Source organism: Myxine glutinosa, chromosome 5 (genome assembly GCF_964187855.1).
Source record: "Myxine glutinosa chromosome 5, kmMyxGlut1.1, whole genome shotgun sequence".
NCBI classification, from domain to species: Eukaryota; Metazoa; Chordata; class Myxini; order Myxiniformes; family Myxinidae; genus Myxine; species Myxine glutinosa.
Window position 1 is genome coordinate 167509469 of NC_136265.1, and position 24548 is coordinate 167534016.

At 44.0% G+C, this 24548-nt stretch overlaps 2 protein-coding genes across 3 annotated transcripts in view; one reads left to right on the forward strand and one right to left on the reverse strand.

Annotated features, from left to right (window-relative positions):
- The window catches only part of LOC144892419 (uncharacterized), a 748105-nt gene that overhangs the window by 185049 nt on the left and 538508 nt on the right, over positions 1-24548 (forward strand). The gene's annotated exons all lie outside the window — the stretch shown is intronic.
- Positions 1-24548, reverse strand: part of LOC137426764 (uncharacterized) — a 70283-nt gene that overhangs the window by 17853 nt on the left and 27882 nt on the right. Inside the window, exons 3-5 of one of the 2 annotated variants that reach the window (XM_068115621.2) lie at positions 24383-24547; positions 21434-21574; positions 8045-9042 (exon numbers count right to left, since the gene is read on the reverse strand). In XM_068115621.2, coding sequence (XP_067971722.1) covers positions 8543-9042; positions 21434-21574; positions 24383-24547 — 806 coding nt within the window. In that variant the 3' untranslated portion in view covers positions 8045-8542. Of the gene's footprint in view, positions 1-8044; positions 9043-21433; positions 21575-24382; position 24548 lie in introns of those variants that run through there. The other variant, XM_078779055.1, reaches the window with a different exon arrangement.

Genomic DNA, 24548 nt, shown 5'->3' on the forward strand with positions numbered 1-24548 from the left:
GAAGGGTATAAAGGTGGGTGTTTGAGTTCCACCATGTTTGTTTGGTGCTGTGGATTCTGGATGTGGAGGTGTTGTTGTTGTTCGCACTGGCTGGGGGTGGGGGTATGTACGCATCCAGGTGCAGTTGCTGCATGTGGATGTGTATGTGCTCCTGCTGGCCCACCTTAGCTGACCGTATCGAGGTTGAAGAGCCGAAACGGGATGATGCTGAGGACCCGGTCAGTGCGGCACACTTGTGACCAGGTGTGTTTTGAACTTATATATATATATATATCGGCCCGGGGTTCAGTCCATCCACTTGTGTCCATGTCCCTATAGTCAGAGGAGGAGACATTGCCCTCGTCCTCACTCCTCACAGTGATCCCAGCAGCCAACGCAACCGTGTCAACCACGGCTCCCTTCTCCTCCTTTTGCTCTCCGTGGAGGGGGATAACAATGGCAGCACCGACTCCACCACTGTTTGAGGTGAGTGGACCTCAGCTTCCACTTGGCTCTCCTCTTTTTCTCCCTCCTCCTCCTCCTCCTTCCCTCTGTCCATCCTCCCTTACTGACAACGCAGCCACAGCATCTTTCCTTGTCCCAGGGGCAACACCCCAACCCCGACCCACAGACGCACCTCTTTTCCTGAAGTGGCCTCTGGGGTATGCCTGGTCTCTTCCTTCCTAATCACATCCATTTCGGTCTCATCCTTCCTAAGTCTTAGCCCTCCCTGACAGGATATAGTCGGCAAAGCCCAGGAAGCCGCAAGGCAAGGCCAGGTCGCATCCCAAGCCCATATTGATAGGCGCAACTACGGGCGCCCAGCTCACCCACCAAAGTTGCCGTTCCGGGCTTGGTTCTTGCTGCCATTGAAGCTGTTGTATTCGGCACAGTCCTGGATCCCACAAAGCCTGGTCCCATGCAGGCAGGACAAGGCAAAAAGGGAGTTGCCAAGGTTCAGGTTTTCGTTCTCAGCATGATGGTGTTGGCAAAACCCAGCAAGCTGCAAGGCCAGGCTGCGTCCCAAACGATCCGCACGACTCCATGCACCACGTGCGCAGCCATTTGCCTCGTCAACGCTACTGTGCATGGCCCAGCTCTCATTCTCATCAAAGCCGTTATATTTAGCACGGTCCTCGATCCTACAAACCTCAATCTTTCATCCTCATGTGTGTGTCCACGTCTATATTGATGATGATGTCGAGTCTCCTCGGGCAATGATGGCATTGCCTTTCTATGGCTGGTACACACGGGTAAGTGTGTGGTATAGACGGGGGAGGGGGGTCGCCATTCCTCTCCGTGTGGTATAGGTGGGGGTGTGGGGGGATGGGTGGGGGGGTCAGGGGTTGTGGCCACTCCTCTCCATCATAGGTCACGTCTATATTATTTTCGCTTTAAAAATGGTTCTCTATAACGGCTTGTCCGATTGATGCAAAACGTTATACCCAGGAGGAACTCCCCAAGAATAATATTTTATTGCTAACTGACATCATAGGGCACATGGTATAGCAGTCGTATTGGATTAAAGGACAAAATTTGGAAACCATTTTCTCCGAAAGCACTCGATGGAAAATATTGAGACTTGGCATCTGCAATAAACTACCCATGGGTATATCGGGTGATAACGATGACATCAGTGAAGTGGTATTGCAGCTACAATTAGTTGAATTGAAATCCTTATCCAAAAATCAGAAACTTCATACATCGGTTATATATGACCTGATGTGAGTGAAGAATTAAATTTACTAGCAACGGTACCTGCTCTACGGGTGGGGCTTCAATTGGGAGGCCCAAATGAAAAGGCAAAATATCAGAAATTGAAGGCTTTTTTTCATTTATAAACGATTAATATAAACATCCGTTCAATCATATCACACGCAAATCATCAAAATCTAAACAGTATTTGTAGAATTTCAATAAAAGCCACATCACTTAATATCGGTAAATATTATTCCATCGTGTTTGGAAAATTGGAAAAACAATATAGCCTATTTTACTCCAGGGGGTCCCAGGATTACCCAACCAAAATTCGTTGCGATCAGTTCAGCCGTTTTTGCGGTACCTTCGAACGGACGGATGGACAGAGACATTTGGTGAATTATAGTAAGATGACGTTCACATAGATATCTCACAAAGATATCTATGTCAAAAATAGTAGGATATCTCACAAAGTTGTGGACGGATAACAAAACTTGGTGGATTAATTGGTTAGAAAAGAAGAAAGCAAAAAAAAAAAAAAACACCTTTAGAGGCCATTTCCCCCCGCAAAGCGGGGGTTGGCCTTTTTCGGGCACCGTGGTTGTTGTTGTTTTTGTTGGTCCCCTTTTTGAAGCAATGTTTTACGGCCGGATGCCCTTCCTGCCGCCAACCCTGTTTGTCACCTTTTTACGACAAACCGGGAATTAGCAGTGAGCTGGTACTCAATTAGCCGACCTCGGAAGGATGACAGGCTGAGTCAACCCCCCTGGCGTTAATTCAGCGATCGACCGGGATTGCGAACCCAGGATCCTCGGATCCTAAGCTGGCACCCTAGCCGCTACACCAACACCAGGCTTAGATAGCAGGCTACTGGTTAGAAAAGAAGAACAAGCCAATTCGATTTTGGTTCAAGTCTGGATCCAGCCTATCAGTGGGATACAAAATGTAAACTGTTCAGCCTGACGGAGGCAACCAAGGTACACCGAGTGTCGTTCTAGTCGTAAATGCAGTTCCATATGTCGATTGCCTGGCACCCATAAACCTACAGAAAATATTTCGGGAAGATCACATCATCAGAATAAAAATGTGTCAGATTTGAAAGTAATATCTTAAACCAAATGCATAAAATGTATTCTCTGAAAATTTGTTCAGGTATAACTTTTAACACTAAAGAATGATGATCAATTTGCTTTACCTTTAGAACAGAGAAAAAGCCACAGCAAATACGCAGGATTGCTATACATACCTGTTCCATGAGAACCAGGCCTTGCACAAAAAGAATGAGAATGAACAGCCCGTCCGGAATTTAAGGAAATATTGATTCATGGAAGTTCAACCTTCATCCATGTTATCATGGAACTTATCTAGACATCGAAGTCTTGTATTTGCATAACGTGTACAATGCTTCAGAAAGGACAGTGAGTGGATGTATTCCCAGATCAAATCTGGGAATACATCCACTCTGTATCTGGGATGCATTCCCAGATCAAATCTGGGAATACATCCACTCTGGATCTGGGATGCATTCCCAGATCAAATCAGCTCCAAGGAATGAAAACTTACACGAAGCCAAATGAGCTGAGAATGAGTTTGATTTGTACATTGGGTCTACAATGTCTACAATGTACATTGATTTGTACATGTTGGAATGTAATTCCTCTTGAGTAACAAACCTGTCTTGTTAAAACAACAAACCATGTACTTGTAAAAGGTAATGGAATGTGGCTGGCTGCTCACTTGACACCTTGGATTTATTCACATTGCATTTCCTTGATCTACCTGTTTGTCCAAAAGTTTACTCCATTTACGTAAACATGGCTCGAAAGGGGAAATTATATTTATAGCTCACCTGGAACACAGTTCCGGAATCCGGGGAGCTTATGGGATGGCACGGCGTCCGTCCGTAAACACTTGCAACTTCTTCTCTGAAACTGCTGATGGGATTGTGACCAAACTTGGCACGAATGATATTTGGTATGTTGCAACTCAAGTTTGTGCAAGAAGCTTCAACTTCAAGTCTGGGTCTAAGGGTGTCTTCATGGTGCTTTGGGTGGGTGGCAGGTCAAAGTGGGTCCAGGTTTGTCCCTCCAAAATAGACATTTGCTTTCTTCTCTGAAACTACATACACAATTTCAGATGAAACTTGACCACAACCTTCACCAGCCCTGATGTGCCGGAGTTTGTTCACGGCATTCCTAAAATCAGGCCCTAATAGGGTCCACAAGGTGAGCGGGGCTCACGAATACACGCTCACCGGGATAAAGAATGTCAGCGACCTGTTGCGGGGAGATCAGCACCATTGTCTGGCTCCTTGTGTAGGTCGATGGGTGTGGGGTTGAGGATCCCAGATGGTTTTTACATCAGTCGTATCAATTTCGCTTCAACAAAATGATTCATCCGAATTCCTAAAATGCCGATTTTATTTGAATACCTGATGCAATGTCACAACCTGGTCTCTCATGAGACCCCCAGCACTGCGAAATTCTAATTCTGTCAACTGTTCCTACCAATCTCCTTTGTGCTACGTCGTTTTCCAATGAGTGCGAGCTCCTTCAAGCCTCAGTCTATCGAACCAACCAATGACCTGGATCGGCATTTCAACACCTTGCTTTTCCCGAAGATGGTCATATCAAATCCAAATAAGACAACCAAGGTACCACTTCATGCCAATGTGCCACGATTACTGTCAGAATAGCCTGCTCGTTGGATAACAGTAAAGGTGGCTGGATTAAGATCGAGCCCCTGTCGTGCCATTAAATAACACCAGATGGGTTGACTAAGCCGGTCATCCTTTCAAGGTCGACAAAATGAGTACCAGCTTACTGGAAACAGGGAGCACTGCATCATCGGCATAGACTCGCTCCCAATAATGATGCAATCAGCAGCCACAGGCCACATACGAAATGATGATTAGATGACTCTGCTAGGAAATCTAACCCATTTAAACACAAGTCACAACTACCACCCAAAATAGGTACATAAAATGATGTCCAAGATGTACATCTTGACACAATCCTTTCCAATCAACACCCTGAGAGCCCTGTTTTCCATTTTTTATTTGAGTAAAGAAAAAAAAGACTCCATTCATTCTTAGCGCTACAAATAACCTAGACTGCATAATAACACTACCACCCCCCCCCCCCCCCCCCCGATGTACACAATGGCACAGCAGACCTAAAACATACGTGGCAGAATCATCAGCAGCAGCAGTCGACCAGTCTGTCCAGTGAACTCCCCCCCAAAAATAAATTTCACCCCCATCTCATCTCGTTGACTGTATAGTCAGATTCACTATGTTAACAAATAAAATTTCGTTCAAATTTTGGGAGATTAGCAAACCTGTACATTTTTGGAATCATCAGAGCATGGAGAATCCGAAAATCAGTTGGCATTTGCACACACCTGTATGGCCGCCATTTTGGATTTTCAAAATGGCCGCCATAAAATACATATTTTGCGCTATCTCGGCTTCTAGTCAACCTAGAAACTTAATTAAATATGCTAATCCTATGTTTTCTGGGTCAAGGAATCCAATAAAGGCCTCAAAATAGTGCTCAGGATTATAGAAAAGCAACAAACAAAGGTAATTGAAAACCATTGTCTTTATATTTGTGATATAACTGTATTACATAATACATGATATTGCAAGTCCTTTGAAGTTATAGGTTTTTTTTTTTTTTTTTTTTTTTTTAATACTGAATCGAGGCTCGTGAAAGAGCTGACAACCACGAGGGAAAGACAACACAGGGGGACCACGAGGGAAAGACAGTACAGGGGGAAACATTCATTAAAACACATTCAACAAAAAAACATCCAGGAGCACAGCACAGGGGGACCACGAGGGAAAGACAGTACAGGGGGAAATTCATTAAAGCACATTCAACAAAAAGACATCCAGGAACACAGTACAAGGGGACCGCGAGGGAAAGACAGTACAGGGGGAAACATTCATTAAAACACATTCAACAAAAAGACATCCAGGAACACAGTACAGAGGGACCATGAGGGAAAGACAGTACAGGGGGAAACATTCATTAAAACACATTCAACAAAAAAACATCCAGGAACACAGCACAGGGGGACCACGAGGGAAAGACAGTACAGGGGGAAACATTCATTAAAACACATTCAACAAAAAAACATCCAGGAACACAGCACAGGGGGACCACGAGGGAAAGACAGTACAGGGGGAAACATTCATTAAAACACATTCAACAAAAAGACATCCAGGAACACAGCACAGGGGGACCACGAGGGAAAGACAGTACAGGGGGAAACATTCATTAAAACACATTCAACAAAAAGACATCCAGGAACGCAGCACAGGGGGACCGCGAGGGAAAGACAGCACAGGGGGAAACATTCATTAAAACACATTCAACAAAAAGACATCCAGGAACACAGCACAGGGGGACCACGAGGGAAAGACAGCACAGGGGGAAACATTCATTAAAACACTTTCAACAAAAAAACATCCAGGAACGCAGCACAGGGGGACCACGAGGGAAAGACAGTACAGGGGGAAACATTCATTAAAACACATTCAACAAAAAGACATCCAGGAACACAGCACAGGGGGACCACGAGGGAAAGACAGTACAGGGGGAAACATTCATTAAAACACATTCAACAAAAAGACATCCAGGAACACAGCACAGGGGGACCGCGAGGGAAAGACAGCACAGGGGGAAACATTCATTAAAACACATTCAACAAAAAGACATCCAGGAACGCAGCACAGGGGGACCGCGAGGGAAAGACAGTACAGGGGGAAACATTCATTAAAACACATTCAACAAAAAGACATCCAGGAACACAGCACAGGGGGACCGCGAGGGAAAGACAGCACAGGGGGAAACATTCATTAAAACACATTCAACAAAAAGACATCCAGGAACACAGCACAGGGGGACCGCGAGGGAAAGACAGCACAGGGGGAAACATTCATTAAAACACATTCAACAAAAAGACATCCAGGAACACAGTACAGGGGGACCGCGAGGGAAAGACAGCACAGGGGGAAACATTCATTAAAACACATTCAACAAAAAGACATCCAGGAACGCAGCACAGGGGGACCACGAGGGAAAGACAGTACAGGGGGAAACATTCATTAAAACACATTCAACAAAAAGACATCCAGGAACACAGCACAGTTTATAAAGGGTTTATAAAGCAAGAAAGCAGCCTTGTTAGTATCAGATTGAACTTCAAGTCCTATACACAGGATCTACTAGGTCTATACCGTTCAGGAATATGCTTTTACAGATCTTCATCACTGTCCTGAGTGTCATTTTCGGCAAAATTAATTCGCAAATGCCAACATTAATTTTTGGATTCCTCATGCTCTGAATATTCCAAAAATGTATAGTTTTGCTAATCTCCAAAATTTTTGAACGAAAAAAAACAGTGAACCTGACTAGTACAGGGTACAGGAACATTTGCCACCACTGGCTTTGAGGAGCTTGGCTTCTGTACAGCCCTTCTGTAGAGTACATATTCTTACGAACAATATATATATATATATTTGAAGGTGGACAATTAAATTAGTGAAGAAAAGCATGTTTTCCATTTCTCCATGCATGTCATATTGAGTTCCATAAATGCACAATCACAGACAAATGGGGAAACAAATTTTAACTCCAACAGCACTAGGTAGAGCGCATACCTCCGCTAGGCTGAACAGTTTATGTTTTGTATCCCACTGATAGGCCGGATCTGGATTCGGACCTGAACCAAAATCTATCGGCTTGTTCTCATCACCTAACCAACTTTTCCACCAAGTTTAGTCATAACTCATCCATAACTTTTTGAGATATCGTGTTATGTAACGCTTTTGGCCTGATCCGAATGCTTACCCCCCACTCCCGCCATGTCCCACAAACACGATATACAAACATTTTCATGCGAATCAATTTCAGACAAAAACAAAATGCCAACTGTAAAAAAATCAAATCGATAAAAAGAAATCGTCACTCATAGCAAAGCACATTTATGTCTGATTGGAATTTGCAGTTTGTAACCATGTGGCTGGCAGTAAGGCCTAGACCCAAGAGGTATGCACACACGCCTCCAAGATACGTTTGAATCCCGTACCAGCTATGGAACCATCATCCGAGTGTTCGTTAAACTCGATGTCCCTTCTGCCGGCATTAGTTGGAGGACGCAAAAAAAATCCCAAGGTGTTCTTCATGAAGAGTAGGCAAGGCAGCACCGTGGGCCAATTCCAAATTCCTGCCCTAACTACTGCTGGGAAGGCAATGGCAAAGCATCCTGTATAAAACCAAGAAACCGCTTTGGAAGCACCGATGCTCTGTAACAGAGTACGGTACATCAGAACCAGCAACCATGTGGAACATTTCTGAAGTTATCGCACACCATTTTTTTTATTTTTTTTTGTATACAACATCGAGGCTCGTGTAAGAGCTAACATTAATAACCAAAAAACAACCAAAAAAATAATAACGGACACATAAGACGAAATAAAGGGAGCAGGAGACAAAATGGGGAGAGAGGAGGAAGCACACAAGCAAAACATTTGGTGTTAGTGTTCTTCATGAAACTCCTGCTCAGTTGTAACAGTTAAATTACCTTACCACCACGGCCGGTCCAAGATTGCTCATGTGGTACCGTATTACCTCACCTGATCCCCCAAGGGAGATTATGTGAGGAAATACGTTATGCACCGAAATACTTCGACCTTATGGTCGAAGAAGAAATGCGGGCAAGGGGGTTAACAAGGGGAGATGCAGAAAATAGGGCAAAATGGAGAAGATTGTCATGGGGACCGCAAGGCTAACCCCCGCTCTTGCAGGGAAAATGGCCTTAAAATGCCTGTTGTTGTTGTTGTATACGTTATGCACCTTCATGTGGTATGCACCCTCATGTGCGATTTAACAGAAGACGCTTGGGTAAAACCCTTTCCACAGACGGAACACTGATAGGGTCGCTCACCGGTATGAACTCGCATGTGGATTTTAAGAGCGTACTTTTCGGCAAAAGCTTTGCCGCAAATGGTGCACTTGTAAGGACGTTCTCCCGTATGCATCCTCATGTGCGATTTAACGTGAGAGGATTGGATGAACGTTTTGCCACAAACCGAACATTCGTGGGGGCGCTTCTCCATATGAGATTTCATGTGCAATCTCACACGGGACTTTTCAGTAAAGCATTTTCCACAGACGGGGCACTTGTGAGACTTTTTCATGGTGTGGTTTCTCAAACGAGAGCCCAGGTGCGATTGAGCACGGATGGAGTAATGGTGCGAACGTCTCCCGTTGTGTCGTCCCTCCATGTGCAGCTGCAACGCATTCTCAGTGAGAAATATCTGACTGCACTTTGAGCAGGAGAGCAGTTTGGCATACTCTGATGGTTCACCCAGAAAGAAAAATGAAAGAAAAGGCCACATTTCACATCAAACAAAGCAAAATTCACGTTTAGAAAACTGATAAATACTACACCTTATCATCATAATCAAGTGTTTTGCCAAGTTACATTCTTATATCGATTAGTGTTGGCAACCACAGTTCTCTGGGAGGTTACTTGCCTCTAGGCCTAGGGCAATCCCTGTGTTTGTCTCATGTTAAAAGTCAAGTCCTGTGTCTCTGACTACACGACAGCTCTTCCATTAGCCTAAGATGCAATGTCTGTGTATGTATGTATGTATACTACATGTGTGTATGTATATATATATATATCTAAGATTCAGGAGGGTGCCCGGTGTATGTGTATGTATATGTGTGTGTGTGTGTGTATTGGTGTATGTATGTATGTATGTATGTATGTATGTATGTATGTATGTATGTCTATATATATATCTGATGTGTGTGTATATATATATATATATATATATATATATATATATATATATATATATATATATACACACAAGTCCAGTAGCCATGGGGTCGAACCTGGTTTTGTTGGATAAAGTTTTTTTTATCTGCTGTTTCTTGTAGCCTAGGGGTAGCTCAATAAGATTCAGGAGGGTGCCCGGTGAGATCCCTTGAGCAACTCAAGATGTTAACCCCTTCATGCCCTATGCGCGCAAATCATGAAAAAATGGGAACTTCCCATAATTTCATGGTGAATACTCACATCAAATGTATCAAATTTGCTGTCTCTGATATTTATTCACACAGTACTTAATGTACAATCAAATATGTTTCAAATTTGAAACAATTAATCCTTTTCTAGCTGTTCCAAATCAGTGAATTTCCACAACTGATTACATGCTTTAGAAATCGACATTTTGTAGACCAGAGTAAATGAAGAGAGAAATCTACAGAATAATGTCACAGTGACTATGAGGAATTCTGAACCCTTCTTAACCCTTATCTACCAACCCACAATAAACATTTATCAAATCACGTTTATGTACTACAGGGTGGCCCAAAACGTGTCCCTGTCCAAAATTTGAAACGAGCAAGGACAAGTTCTAAAACCTACTGACAGATTGTGCTGTTTCATGTCCTACAATACATGGTAGAATTAGAAACACTGGCATTATGATAATGGCCTAGTTCAGGCTACTTGGGTCATGTTAAAAGCACTTGTGTTTTTGAGCATCTATCCTGAAACATGCACAAAACATTGAGCAAGCTAAGCCTTTAACCTGACAACTGCATCTCTTGGAGTTACAAAGGGGTTCACTTTTGCAGCCGCATCTGATCATTTCCAAAATGTAGTCTGGGGCAAGTTTGGCATTTTCTGGTAGATTGGTTGGGCTCAGTGACCTGTTGATTGTGTCTTTCTTCCATCCAAATTCTTCTGGGTTCAGAGCTGGCGGAGGATTTACATTGAGGGTTCGCCACAAAATTGCCTGAAAGTGGGCCCTCTTCACAATTTCAATAAATGCTTCTCTCGTTGGTGGAAGAGCAGCCAGGTTTGGTGCAGACGTATGACCTTTTCCATTATTTTTCCCCCATACAAGCAGCCTTGTGTGTGACATGTCCTTGCTGTCCTCTATGCCATAACAGGCTGAAATGAAGCCAGTGGCTTGATTAATGACTTGTTGGAGCGGTGCGTCCACATTGCCTATGGCAGATACTTCATATCCAGCTTTCAGGGCTTTGATCACAGAGCCTTTTCCAATGCCAAGTAACATGCTACCGTGTCACATCCTGATATGGCATGGGCAGGTAAAAGGTTATTTACAATTTCTTGATGCTTAGCCAGTGTTGACTTGATGTCCAGTATTTCCCTTTCCTTGCTTGGGGATCCCATGGCCAGTGGCACTTCTAGTCTTGCCAATTGGTCTTGCTGCCTCCCCTGGAAGTGATCTGGAAGAGGCAAATCTTTGTCTACAGTCAAGATGGTATCGGGCATCTGCTGCATGCAGATCACTGAGCGCCCCCTCAACACGATGCTGAACAATTTTTGCCACGTCATCATTTCGCTTTGCACAGGATTCTATGATAGATTGCTTTGTATTAATCTCTCGAATGAGGTATGCAGCCCTCCATCTTGAGGGGTGCTTTTTGTCCCTCTCAATATTACATGCTTCCCCACAGAAAAGACAGTGCTTCCGAAAACTGAAAGTTTCAGCAGAGTCTCCTGACAATGAACGCCTGGTGATTTTCCGAGGGATACTGGGATCACTTTCTCCGATACCGTGACGTTTGTGACGATCAGTGTGAGTCTTTGAGGTGTAAGATGAAACACAACTTTTGTGGCATTTCAAAGTGAATTCATTGTTCCTGTCTAATGCTTTTTCAAGCTCAAAGTGTTTTTCATCACTGTATATCTTGCTACACTGGATAATGTTCGTTATTCGGATGGCTCCTGCACAGATCAACTGTTCCGTCTTCGTACGGCAGTTGAACTTCCAACTGAAGTAGCATTCCTGAAGATCAGGCTCCATCAATGTCAACCCTGTAAAAAAATGTAAGGCTCTCACATTCTACCCTAAAAATTTAGACTGATTCAGTGCATCAGTACTGGCAACATTGATAAACCATCAAGTTAAAAACCAACAACTCTAATTCGTGAAAATAACATCGAATTTACGATTTTTTAAATTTAAGATTAAAGAAGTGGTCTCATTTTATCAAATAAAGGATTGATAAGGCCAAAAAATATATATTTACGGTCTCTGGTGAGCACGCGCGTCGATTTTGCCCCTGCGCGTCAAAAATTTTTTTTTTTTTAAATTTCCAACGGTACGTACAACACCGTCTATGTATAGAGCAAATGATAAATTTATAGAGCACATTAAGCATAAACAATGCCGCACAATTATGCGCGCCTCGCGGGAATTGCGCTGCCGGCTCATAACACATGTATATTAAAATGGTGACGTGGTGAAAACTAGGACAAACATTGTGAGTCAAATTAGTTCTATTGTGGTCTAAATATGCCACTTATTTCTGTATCTCTTGTTTGTGGAGTGAAAACTCTTTGACCTTTCGGCATTGTATCGTGTGATGGCTCGGCTAGTCTTCTTTATGTGTACGAATCGGTGTGGGATGGGACTCTGGCCTCCGGCAGTGCTGATCAATTTGTTCTGGATGCAGAACACGCTGGATCGAAGGTCACTGCGATGGTGGGATTAACCCCCGGCGGATTTTTCCAAGCTATCCCCCTTACGGAACAAGTTAGTGACTGTCTGGAATTCGGGAAGTATTTTAAATTCGTGGTAGACATGCCAGTTGTTCAAAAGAGGGCCGCGGTGACTAATGCTTTTGAACTCATGATACAGTCTGTCAAAGAAAAATGCAGGACAAGACACGACATGCCCCGTGCCCAGTGCTCGAGACACGACACGAAAAAATGCGAAGTTTGAACTTTACAACTCCATCCTAACGTTTTTGCGTGCCGGTGACCTCGGTTGGAGGGAATACCTACACCTTGGAGAACATTTTGTGGGGGTTCTCTGCGATACACTTTGGATGTTAGAGCCCCATAGACCAACCCTGCAACAGCAGATGTGTGGAGTTCCTCACATTTTTGACTCTTTTATGGGATTTAATGACCCCAGAAAACATAAGCACTTTCCACAGGGACTCAACCATGATGAATTTGTGACACTATCACAGCAGCTCTTCAACATTTTCGAATAGGTATGAACATCATGATCAAATGAAATTTGATCATCATGATCATCATGATCAACATCATTTGAAAAGCTCCATCACCTTCCCGATCCCATCATGGCTGCTGATGGACTCCACTACAAGGGGTTTACTGAAGTGTATGGAACTCCGACAACTGAATGTGACCGCCCATCACTCAAAGAAGGACAAAAGACGGCCCATGGACTACCCTTTAATCCATCCGCACAAACGTCAGCACGTGTCAAAAGAACAGTTTCTTGTCAGGAGTGTGATAAACCTAGGGTCCTGCATGCAGCACGAAAGCTAAAACAGGAGCAACTAGATCAGCTGGATGCTGCCCTGAGTCAAGTTGACTACACTTGTGGGACAGACCTTGAAGACTTTGTGCCACATGATTTAGATCCCAAGGGAGAGCATATTTTGAAGAGAGTGTTTGTGAGGAAGCACTTGCAATGTGTTCAGCCAGTTGAGGTGACCTACTATTCTTCTGGGGTGTTCGCAGCAGTCTGTTGTCATTGTGCATCGGGAGATGATTTGCTGAGTGCACCTCAAGCTCAGGACATATACCCAATATGTCACACCTGCAAAGCTACTCCAACGAAGTCAACCATTTTGAAAAGAAAAAGGAAGTTTATAAACTTCTAATATTTGACGAATAGTCAAATAGAAAGAAGTCTTTGAAGCAAAATATTTGTTGGTATTTGCAGTGATGGGGAGGAATGGTTTCTAGCCTTTTCGACTTGCTTGCTGCAGAAAAATTAAGACTTTGTATTGATACATGCACTTGAAATGAACATGATGAAGGAACAATAGGCCTCTCTTGCATTTTTTCATTTATGCATCACTCCCGTCAGTATTTTAATTTTCACCACTACTTGCTTACAAGATCTGCATCTTTTTTCATGTATAAGTTTTGTCATACACAGAATTTTTACCTGGTATAAAGCTATATTTTCATACTTGCTTTTCCATCTGCACACTTGTGAACGTGTATTGAAAAAAGTTGTTCACATCTGATCCATATTTCAAACTGACTTTGATCGATACCTAGTTTGTACCGACACTATTTTCATACAGTCCTCCTAAATAGGGAACAGTGCTGGTGGTCTAAGTCACCCAGCATGATCAACAATACATCACAGGTGAGGGGTATTGGGTATCTTGAAAATGCTGCTACCTTGCCTACTTGTAGAAATAGTACAAGGTATTCACACAATGTTTGTATTAAAAAAAAAAAAAAAAAACAAAAAAAAAAAAAAATCGTTTACCTTGCTTGTTTACCTTGTTTACCATGCAAGTCAGTCTATAATATGCTTGAAGAACTGAATGATTTTCAGAATAAATACATTATAAAATAACTTATTAAGCTTGTGTTCATTATTTACAAAAAGGCCTACCAGTCCCATTGGCTGTCTTTAATTTCTCTCTGGACGGCGCCACAGCAGATGAGGAGGACCGCAAGGCATGAGGACACAAAAAACACCTTTATATGTGCAATCCATGCTTTTCAAAAAAAAAAAGGAAAAAAAACAAAAACGCATCGCCGCATCAATTCTGGAACTTTGGTCTGACCAGAGACCAGCAATATATTTTCTTCGGCCTAACAGATACATTTTGTCAATTATAGGGCTTCAGAATCCACTAAGTCTCAGAAGTAATGGAAGCATGCAACTACACTTGACAAGAAAGGATTCACATTGATGCAAACAGTTTGGTAACCTGCTAAAAGAGGGCAGCACATACTAATCTGAGAGGTTGGCTTCATCTAATTAAAACTTCATTGGAAGCATCCTTGATTATATAAATGATTTCACATACATTAATCAGTTGGTTCTATAGTACATTTACTTACATTTATGGCTTGTGAGACAGCCAAAAACCAAGATCTGAAGCTTGGCTGGAGTGAAAACTTAAGACAGAGGAATGGCAAACATGTGTTTTCCTGCATTAGGAAGTTAAAACAATGAAGTGCTGCCACCTATTGCACTCCAAACTAACTGAAGTATCTCATTAACCTGAGTGACAATGGCAAACCATCAAATTCTCATTGTTTTGTTTGTGTACGCCTCACAACACCCAAGAGTCCTACCATAAATCGATCAGAAAAGGGTTAATTATCAAAACTGTTGCTTAAACTGTTGTTTAAAAATGGTTTGTACATGCCCTACTGCATGAATAATCATAAAAACAAGCATGTTAGAGCCTTTGATAAACATACTTTGTGAAGAAACAAAGGGAACTCCCGTTTGTCAGGATTTGGGCTTATCGGACATAAAGTAGGCTATGAGCCAAGTGGGTTGTTCGGTACCATACAGATGGAGTAAGGCTCATTGTGATTTTTAGCAAGATATATGTCCTTAGATATGAAAAAAAAGTGATAGCAGTGTATAACTCTCGGTCATCTCTGTGTTATCACCCGAAATATTATTATTGGCTATGAGCCAAGGGGGTTGGTCGGTACCATACAGATGGAGTAAGGCTCATTGTGATTTTTAGCAAGATATATGTCCCTAGATATGAAAAAAAAGTTATAGCAGTGTATAACTCTCGGCCATCTCTGTGTTATCACCCGAAATATTATTATACGCCTGCTTCGCTTCGCCAAAAAATGTGATATTTGCTAAAATTGGAATAAATATGTTTTTAAGGACCACAGAGTGCCAATAATTTGCATACTGGATGCCAACTAATATAGTAATAGAAATATAGAACATTTGTGGGGGTTATTTATCAAAATATTGATATAATGACAAAAAATGTTAAATTTAGTGAAAAAGTGGTCGAAATCGTTTCGAGTTCAGAATTCACATTGTACATTTTTGTCAATATTTCAAAAATGAAAACTCCCAGAGTAACATTTGACCCCTCAAAATCTTCGCAAGGAACCACTGCATTGGAATATATCATTACTTTGTAATATGGTGGTTGTTTGGGGCACATATTTTGGCAAAGTTCAAAATATGTTCAACCATACCCCCTAATTTTGATATTTTGGAACGAAACATAGCTTTTGAACATTTTAGGTTTATTCGTCTACTACTTTTGGTATCTCAGTGTAATTTTTGGTATTAGCTAGTATCCTAAAGTAGGTTTGTAACATTAGCTACATTATATTTCACAATGCATGCAAACTTGCTCCACACTCTAGGTTTATCATGATCTCTCGAACAAATACGATCTCGATCTCGATCTCGGCACTCTGTGGTCCTTAAAAACATATTTATTCCAATTTTAGCAAATATCACATTTTTTGGCGAAGCGAAGCAGGCGTATAATAATATTTCGGGTGATAACACAGAGATGGCTGAGAGTTATACACTGCTATCACTTTTTTTTCATATCTAGGGACATATATCTTGCTAAAAATCACAATGAGCCTTACTCTATCTGTATGGTACCGACCGGTCAATTTGGGGGGTCTGGCTCATAGCCTAAAGGGGTTAATATCTTGAGTTGCCCAAGGGATCTCACCGGGCACCCTCCTAAATCTTAATGAGCTAACCCCAGGCTACAAGAAACAGCAAAGAAAACAAGTGTTACGCCTAGGTCCCCCGTCGTTGAAGTGATGAGTTGACAAAGTGGAAGACGCAAAGCAGCCATCTTGGATTTTGACGTGGCGACCCAATTTTCAATAGCATTCTCCTTATGCATAGATACACCCACACACCAGATTAGAAGTTAGTAGTTCGTTTATTTTTCAAGATATTTCGCTCATAAGGTACAGACATATATATGGTGGCAGCCATCTTGGATTTTGACGTGGCGACCCAATTTTCAATAGCTTTCTTCCTTATGCATAGATACAACCACACACCCGATTAGAAGTTGGTACTTCGCTTATCTTTCAAGATATTCCGCTCACAATGTTCAGACATACATGGCGGCGGTCATCTTGGATTTTGACGTGGCGAAAATTTTCAATAGCGTTCTTCCTTATGCCTGGATACACCCACACACCAGATTAGAAGTTGGTACTTCGCTTATTTTTCAAGATATTTCGCTCACAAGGTTCAGACATATATATGGTGGCGGCCATCTTGGATTTTGACGTGGCGACCCAATTTTCAATAGCGTTCTTCCTTATGCCGAGATACACCCACACACCAGATTAGAAGTTGGTACTTCGCTTATTTTTCAAGATATTCCGCTCAAGGTTCAGACATACATGGCGGCGGCCATCTTGAATTTTGACGTGGCGACCCAATTTTCAATAGGGTCCTTCCTTATGCCTAGATACACCCACACACAAGATTAGAAGTTGGTACTTGGCTTGTTTTTCAAGATATTCCGCTCACAAGGTTCAGACATACATGGCGTCAGACATTCAATGGCGGCGGCCATCTTGGATTTTGACGTGGGTTGCACCCACACACCAAATTCGAATGCGGTCCTTCTCTTACGCATGCACGTACGCACGCACGGACGGACGGACGGACGGACGGACGGACGGACAGGAAAACCATAGTCCCCCTTTCGCTCCGCGGTGCGACGGGGGACAAAAAACACTTTCTCCGACAAAACCAGGTTCACCAAAATTCAGGCCTTTGGCTCCCGCAATAATATGAGCGCCAACACATTTTGGGCGGACGGACTGACAGACAGACGGACGGACACCAATGTGATTTCGAGAGTTTTGTAAATATCACTGAAGAATGCATAAACGGATGTTGCTGAAATTTGGAACATATAACCTCGATGTACAAAGCATTTACTTCTGAAATTTGCAGCCGATTTCATCCAGTAGAAGCCGAGAAACGTATTTTCAGTCCCCATGTTAAAGTTGCTTAAGTCCCCATGTTAAAGTCCCCATGTTAAAGAACAAACACAGGAGGAGTTCCGCTTCCGGTCCCTCGAGCGATGGGGCTTGCTTTGATCTCTCCACGGCATCAAAGTTTGAGTGTTTTCCCGTTCGTTTCTTTGTCAAATTTCCGCTGCGTATTTTGTTGTGTATGTGTTATTGTGTGTTTCTATTTGGTTTTGTAGTTGTTGCAAATTTGTGTGTAATTAGTCGTTTCTTTGTCCGCGCCTCGTGCGGCCTGGTGTCTCGTGCGGCCTCCTCGTCTCGACTTGTGCCCCGCCCCCTATATTCTCGTTTGTTCTTTCACCTCTGCTCCTGCTTTCTCAAATCCACGTTCTCACTTAGAGACTTTTCCCAGATTGTTTTCATGGTTTTGTTGAAATATTTCTTTAAATATGTTTAAACCGCAGCGGTGATCCCCCCCTCCCCCCCCTCCCCCCAGGATTTCCATGTTTTAAACGTTTCCCAGTGTGTACCCTGGATAAGAATAGGTACGCCGTATCCCTGCGTGTCGTAGGAGGCGACTAAGTGGGTTGGCGTCAGGAAGGGCATCCGGCCATAAAAAAAAAAAAACATTGCCTCAAAAAGAGAACCATGACAATTACAACTACATGTGGGCAGGGTACAGCCCGAAGTGGAGATCGGTTTCTGAGGTTTGGGACATGGAATGTAGGGACAATGACAGGGAGATCAGGAGAAGTGGTGGAAGTATTGGTCAGAAGAAGAGTGGACATATGTTGTGTGCAAGAGACGAGATGGAAGGGAAGTGGTGTGAGAATGGTGAAGGGTAGGCAGGGACAGAAATACAAGTTTGTGTGGCAAGGGTGCCTGGAGGGCGTGAATGGTGTTGGTGTCCTGTTTTCTGAGGAGTTTGTAGACAGTGTGGTGAGTGTGACTAGAGTGAGTGATAGGTTGATGATGGTGAAAATGATGATTGGAAAGCTCTTGGTGAACGTCATCTCGGGATATGCTCCGCAGGTTGGTCGGAGCGATGAAGAGAAGGACAAGTTCTGGTGTGCGATAGAGAAGCTGATGGAAAACGTGAAAGATGAGGAAGTTGTTGTGGTAGGAGGAGACCTAAATGGACATGTGGGAAGGAGTATGGATGGTTTTGAAGGAGTTCATGGGGGTTACGGATATGGTGTGAGAAATGGAGAAGGTGAAAGGATTTTGGAGTTTGCTGATGGAGCTGATTTGTTGATTTGTAATACTCAGTTCCAGAAAGAGGACAATAAGCTTGTTACATACACGTCAGGTGGGTCGACGACAACCGTTGACTACCTGATGGTGCGTAGGCAAGATAGGGGGCACCTCCGAGACACAAAGGTGATCCCGGGGGAGGAGGTTGTTTCACAGCACCACTTGGTTGTCTGCGACGTAAGGGTGAAAGGTGCGAGGAGAGCTCGGCGGGTGAAGTACCAACCGAGAATGAAGGTGTGGAGGTTGAAAGAGGTGACAGTAAGGGAGGCATTAAAAGAGAGGCTGAGTAGGGTCGAGGATGATGTGGTTGAGCTTGAAAGTGGTTGGATGTCAATGAAAGCTAGTCTGTTGGGAGCCGTTGGTGAGGTATGTGGATGGACAAAAGGACCACCAAGGCACTCGGAAACATGGTGGTGGGATGATGAAGTTGGAAAGACTATTGACGAGAAGAGGAAGAAGTTCAAGGAGTGGCAGAAGGCGAAGGGTACGGGAGCAGAAACAGCAGAGCATGAAAGTTATAAGGCAGCCAGGAAGGCTGCAAAGAAAGAGGTAGCAAAGGCGCAGGAGGCATGTAGGAAAATGTTCGGAGAACGCTTGGATTCGGAAGAGGGTCAGAGAGCGGTATTCAGGATTGCAAAGCAGATAGCGAAAGAGAGGTGTGATGTGATGGGGGTGAGTTGCTTGAAGGATGAAGTGGGACAAATCGTTGTCGACCCAGATGGAATTAAAGGAAGATGGAAAAGATATATGGAAATGCTGTTGAATACAGAGAATGAATGGGATGGCAACATAGAGAGTAACCCAGTTTTAGGACCGGCAGAGAAGATAACTGAGAAGGAAGTTGAGGAAGCGATAAAAGCAATGAAGGGTAGAAAAGCGGGAGGGCCGACGGGAGTTGTGGGAGATATGTTGAAGGCAGCAGGAAGTTGGGGTGTGAAGAGAATGACAGAGATCTGTAATCTGGTGGTGAAAGAAGGCCGCATTCCAGTGGTTTGGGAACTGAGTACCCTCGTCCCTCTATACAAGGGGAAAGGTGACCCTCTGGAGTGTGGCTCGTACCGAGCGATAAAGTTATTGGAGCATGGAATGAAGGTATTGGAAAGGGTGTTGGAGAGGAGGATAAGGAAGAAAGTGAAGATCGACGAAATGCAGTTTGGATTTATGCCAGGAAGAGGAACGACAGACGCGCTTTTCATTGTGAGGCAGTTGCAGGAGAAGTACATGGAGAAGAGGAAGAAGTTGTTTCTTGGGTTTGTTGATCTGGAGAAAGCATTCGATCGGGTTCCACGCAAAGTATTGACATGGGCATTGAGGAAGTTAGGAGTGGAGGAATGGTTGATCAGAGTAGTGATGGCAATGTACAAAAGAGCACGCACAGCTGTAAGGACGAAGGACGGGAACAGTGGTGAGTTTGAGGTGAAGGTGGGAGTGCATCAGGGGTCGGTACTAAGTCCACTACTATTTGTAGCTGTGATGGAGGTGCTGGCTCAGAACGTAAAGGAGGGTTTACCGTGGGAGTTGTTGTATGCAGATGATCTGGTGTTGATTGCGGAAAGTATGGATGGACTGAAGGAAAAGATGAACACGTGGAAGGAATGTATGGAGACAAAAGGTCTGAAGGTGAATATCGGAAAGACGAAGGTGATGGCAAGTGGTAAAGCATGTGGTGAGGTGGAAAGAACTGGGAAGTGGCCCTGTGCTGTGTGTAGGAAGGGTGTCGGAGTGAACTCCATTCAGTGTACAATGTGCGCTGAGTGGGTTCATCAAAAATGTAGTGGTCTGAGAGGGTCATTAACCAGTGTGGCAGCTACATTCAAATGTAAGGTGTGCACAGAGGGAGCTGCAGATGGAGGAAATGTTGAGTTGGATCTTGGAGATGGCGTGAAGCTGGAATGTGTGAAAACATTTTGCTACCTCGGAGACATGCTGAATGGAGAAGGTGGATCAGACTCGGCAACGGTTGCTCGAGTGAGATGTGCATGGAAGAAGTTTCGGGAATTGAGTGGCGTGCTGATGATGAGGGGAGTGTCGTTGAAGCTGAAGGGAAAGGTGTATGCTGCATGTGTGAGAAGTGTTATGATTTATGGGAGCGAGACATGGGTAATGAACGTAGAGCAGCAACGAAGGTTGGAAAGGGTGGAAATGCGAATGGTTCGACGGATGTGCGGAGTATCGTTGAGAGAGAGGAAGACAAATGATAAATTGCGAAAGATGATGGGAATAGAGCCTGTGATTGATGCTGTGAAGAGGAACAGGTTGAGATGGTTTGGTCATGTGTTGAGGAAGGATGAAAGTGACTGGTTGAGAAGAGTGATGGAAATGAATGTAGAAGGAAGTAGAAGACGGGGAAGACCGAGAAAGACTTGGCTAAAGATGGTGGAAGAAGAAATGCGGGCAAGGGGGTTAACAAGGAGAGATGCAGAAAATAGGGCAAAATGGAGAAGATTGTCATGGGGACCGCAAGGCTAACCCCCGCTCTAGCAGGGAAAATGGCCTTTAAAATGCATGTTGTTGTTGTTGTATGTTAAAGTTGCTTACAGAGAAACTATCCCATATATAAAGGGAGGGGTGCTTTGCATACATTAAACAAACCAAAAAAAATGAAAAAGAAACCCCATAAAATTCAGATGCTACAGAAAAAATATGCAATTAAGCTTATTGGCTAACAAAAAATAAAAAATAAAATAAGAAAGGCTCCACTTACCGGCTGGAGGGTGAACAGAAACTTCAAGTTCGTTATCAGCAGTGTACGACTCTTGCTTCACGTTGATATTGCCCAAAGGCACTTCACAATATGCAGTGCTGTAACTAAGACAATCCAATTCTGGCGCAGTGGAATTCTCCCCTGCGAACAGGTTAATGTCAGACCACTGTGCATTGCTGTCGTCTGCAACAATCCAATTACCTTTGCACATGTATCATCGAACAACAAGGTCTGCCCAAGGCAGCATGCTTGACTATATTCTTGCAAATGGTTAGGGTCGGCAACATTACTGGAAACAAGTAAAGCTGCTTCGATTGGACCAGGTTCTAATTGTCGCCCACATCACCATTGCAAAACATATAACTTAAATAATGAAGAGCAAAGGGGGTGAGGTGAACAAACACAGGAGGAGGAAAATATTCAAATACACTTAATATTTAGACATTCAAACTCCAATGTAGAACATCTTAGTGTCGCGACAGAGGCCCAGCTAATGCAGACCCTCTGAGCCGGAGGTCTAAAGACCTCCGCTAATAATTATCAAATGGTTTCCTCATTTTCACTGCATTCTTTTAATAATCTACACTGCCTTCATTTAAAATTTTACAATTCCCTAAGGATCGCCCAATGACGCTCCAAAACTGGAGGTTGCTGGTACTGCGGGAAGGCAGCGGGCAAGAAGGCATTCCTTGTAATGAAATGGTTTATTATAATAAGAATATCGTGGATGAGGAAGGACAGGACTATAAATAACAGAACAGATCTGTGGTCGACAGACACAGGGAGGGAAGAAAGGGGAGTGGGGGGAAACACTTGTGTACAAATGGAAGAAAACGCCACTCTGGCACCAAATTACTGGACTGAAAACAATTTAATTAACAAAGGGCCAGGCAGGGACTTGAGCAGGCATGAGCTTTTCTCTGCTGCAGGACGATGGTGTTGTGCAATATAATGAGGCACAGGACGAATGCAGCTCGGGGCGGGAGACGAGAGGATGGCGATGAGGTGTGATGGTGTTCACAATCCCTGGAATCGGTACTTTGCGGGGAGCGACAAAGCAGAGATATTGCCGCTTTTATCTCCTCTGGGACAAGCTTCATGCACGGCGAGTCCCTCATTGGCTGTCCCGTTGCAAGGGCGTTCCACTCCTCTCCAGGGCTCCACAGCTCATTGCACAGCCGTCTTCTGGCCAAAAGGCCTGCGTTATTGTCCATTTACAGCACAAAGCACTTTCCATCTCCCTTTCTGCCACAAGTCTTCCACAATAAAACCTTACCCTATCCTCTGCTCTGCTTTGGGGTATGACAATCACCACCTCGTCAGTGCACGTTCAACCATACAACTAACCTGACACAGGTGCAAACCTAAGCTACACAAGCACATGGACAAATCTATTGTCGCGTTCCTGGCGATTAAAATCTTTCCCAGGAACGAATAGCCAAGCAAGCTTTAACTCCGAGGCACTGATCAAATGCGGACTTGATATACGCGGGGGAAGAAAGGGAGAAGGGGGACCTGAAGAGCTTACCTGTGGTCCCGCCGGCGGTTCCCAAACCTGCAGAAAATAACTTAAACAAAACCGGATTTAGAAATGTACAAAAATAAACAGGTTTATTAAAACGGAATGCCGGCAATACAAAATAAAACGCGCGATAATAAATAATGTTCCTAAATGGACGTCCCCCACAAACACACTTGAACACAGACACAGGAAGAAAATAAACTGGAAAATAGTTGTGTTGGATTATTTAGTGCACTTAACTCTGATCAGCTCGTGGGCCTCGTCAGTCTGCGAACGGATCCCGGAGGTCCGTGCGCTGGAACACGCCCAGTAGGCCTCGATGCGCCCTTGTTCTCTAGGCCTCGATGCGCCCTTGTTCACTCGGCCTCGATGCGCCCTTGTTCACTCGGCCTCGTCGCTCGTCCGCACGGAGAACCACAGTTCCTGGGCCGTGACTCTTCCTGCTGCCTCTGCACATCTCCCGGTGGCTTCTCTGAGCTCGGTCAGTCCGATCGCTTCCTGGAGCCCGTCATCCACGCACAATCGTTTGCGAGGTCCAGAACGTGAGCAGGCACAAGAACAAGAAGGAGAAGGCAAGAGAGAGAGGCAAGAGCGCAAGAGGGAAGATGCCAGTTAGAGAGTTCTTTTAACCTCCCGTTCTGACGTCATCGGCCCTTTTCTTTCAATCTCCGCAGGCCAACACCACAGGCCCAGCTCCCCACCAATCAGCGCGCAGTCCGCCTTCTGACGTCGTCGGTCGTGCCATGCCGAACAGCGTGATGCTTCCTACGCGCCCTTACTTCTACCAATCAGCGAGTTGCTTCTTACCCCGGCCTTCCTGTTGGTCAACTCCCGCCCAATCACTGCCCTTCTGGGCGTGGCTCTCAGCCTGCCTGAGCTATGTGTGTCTGCCAGGCGGGTTTGTCAGCCCTAGTGCTTGATGCTTGGCTTCCGGTTGGTTTTTATTGTTATTTAGTGTAGTTTAATGGCAATTATAACTACTGTCTATGGTGCGGTGCCAAAAGGGACAAAGGATAAATCATCAAGGGAACGACATACAAGGGATAATTTACCCTTATTCCCTCAGCTAGTTAACATGCCCCGCCCTCTCGTGACAGGGACAAATATACACTTAATCCGACATCCGGTTTAACATGTACCTATTACATGGTGGTTTCCACACGACAATCGGAGCAGGCTACCTATACAAATCTACCTGGTCTAAACTCATCACTACCCCCACCAACATAACACTATCTTAGCACATACTACTGATGGACCACCCTCTCGCCCCCCCCCCCCCCCCCCTTCCATTCCATGCAACATTAGCCTTGAAAGACTTCCTGAGATCCAGAGAACAACCGAGCCATTGCTGGTAATAACAAGTGCAAACATGTAGGCACATCATGATGCCATATTGTCTTTTACATGTGTGCAATTATCCTTACCATCCACATGAGGATTGAGCCCATGAACCTGCTGATCAGTGTCAAAATGCTTCACAAGGTTATTCATTTGCGTTTGTTCATCTACGACAGATTCCATGGGGTCTGCGATATCCAATGGTTGTTCTGTTCCTGTATCCGTTTCTCCCGCATAGAAATCACGAGTCTC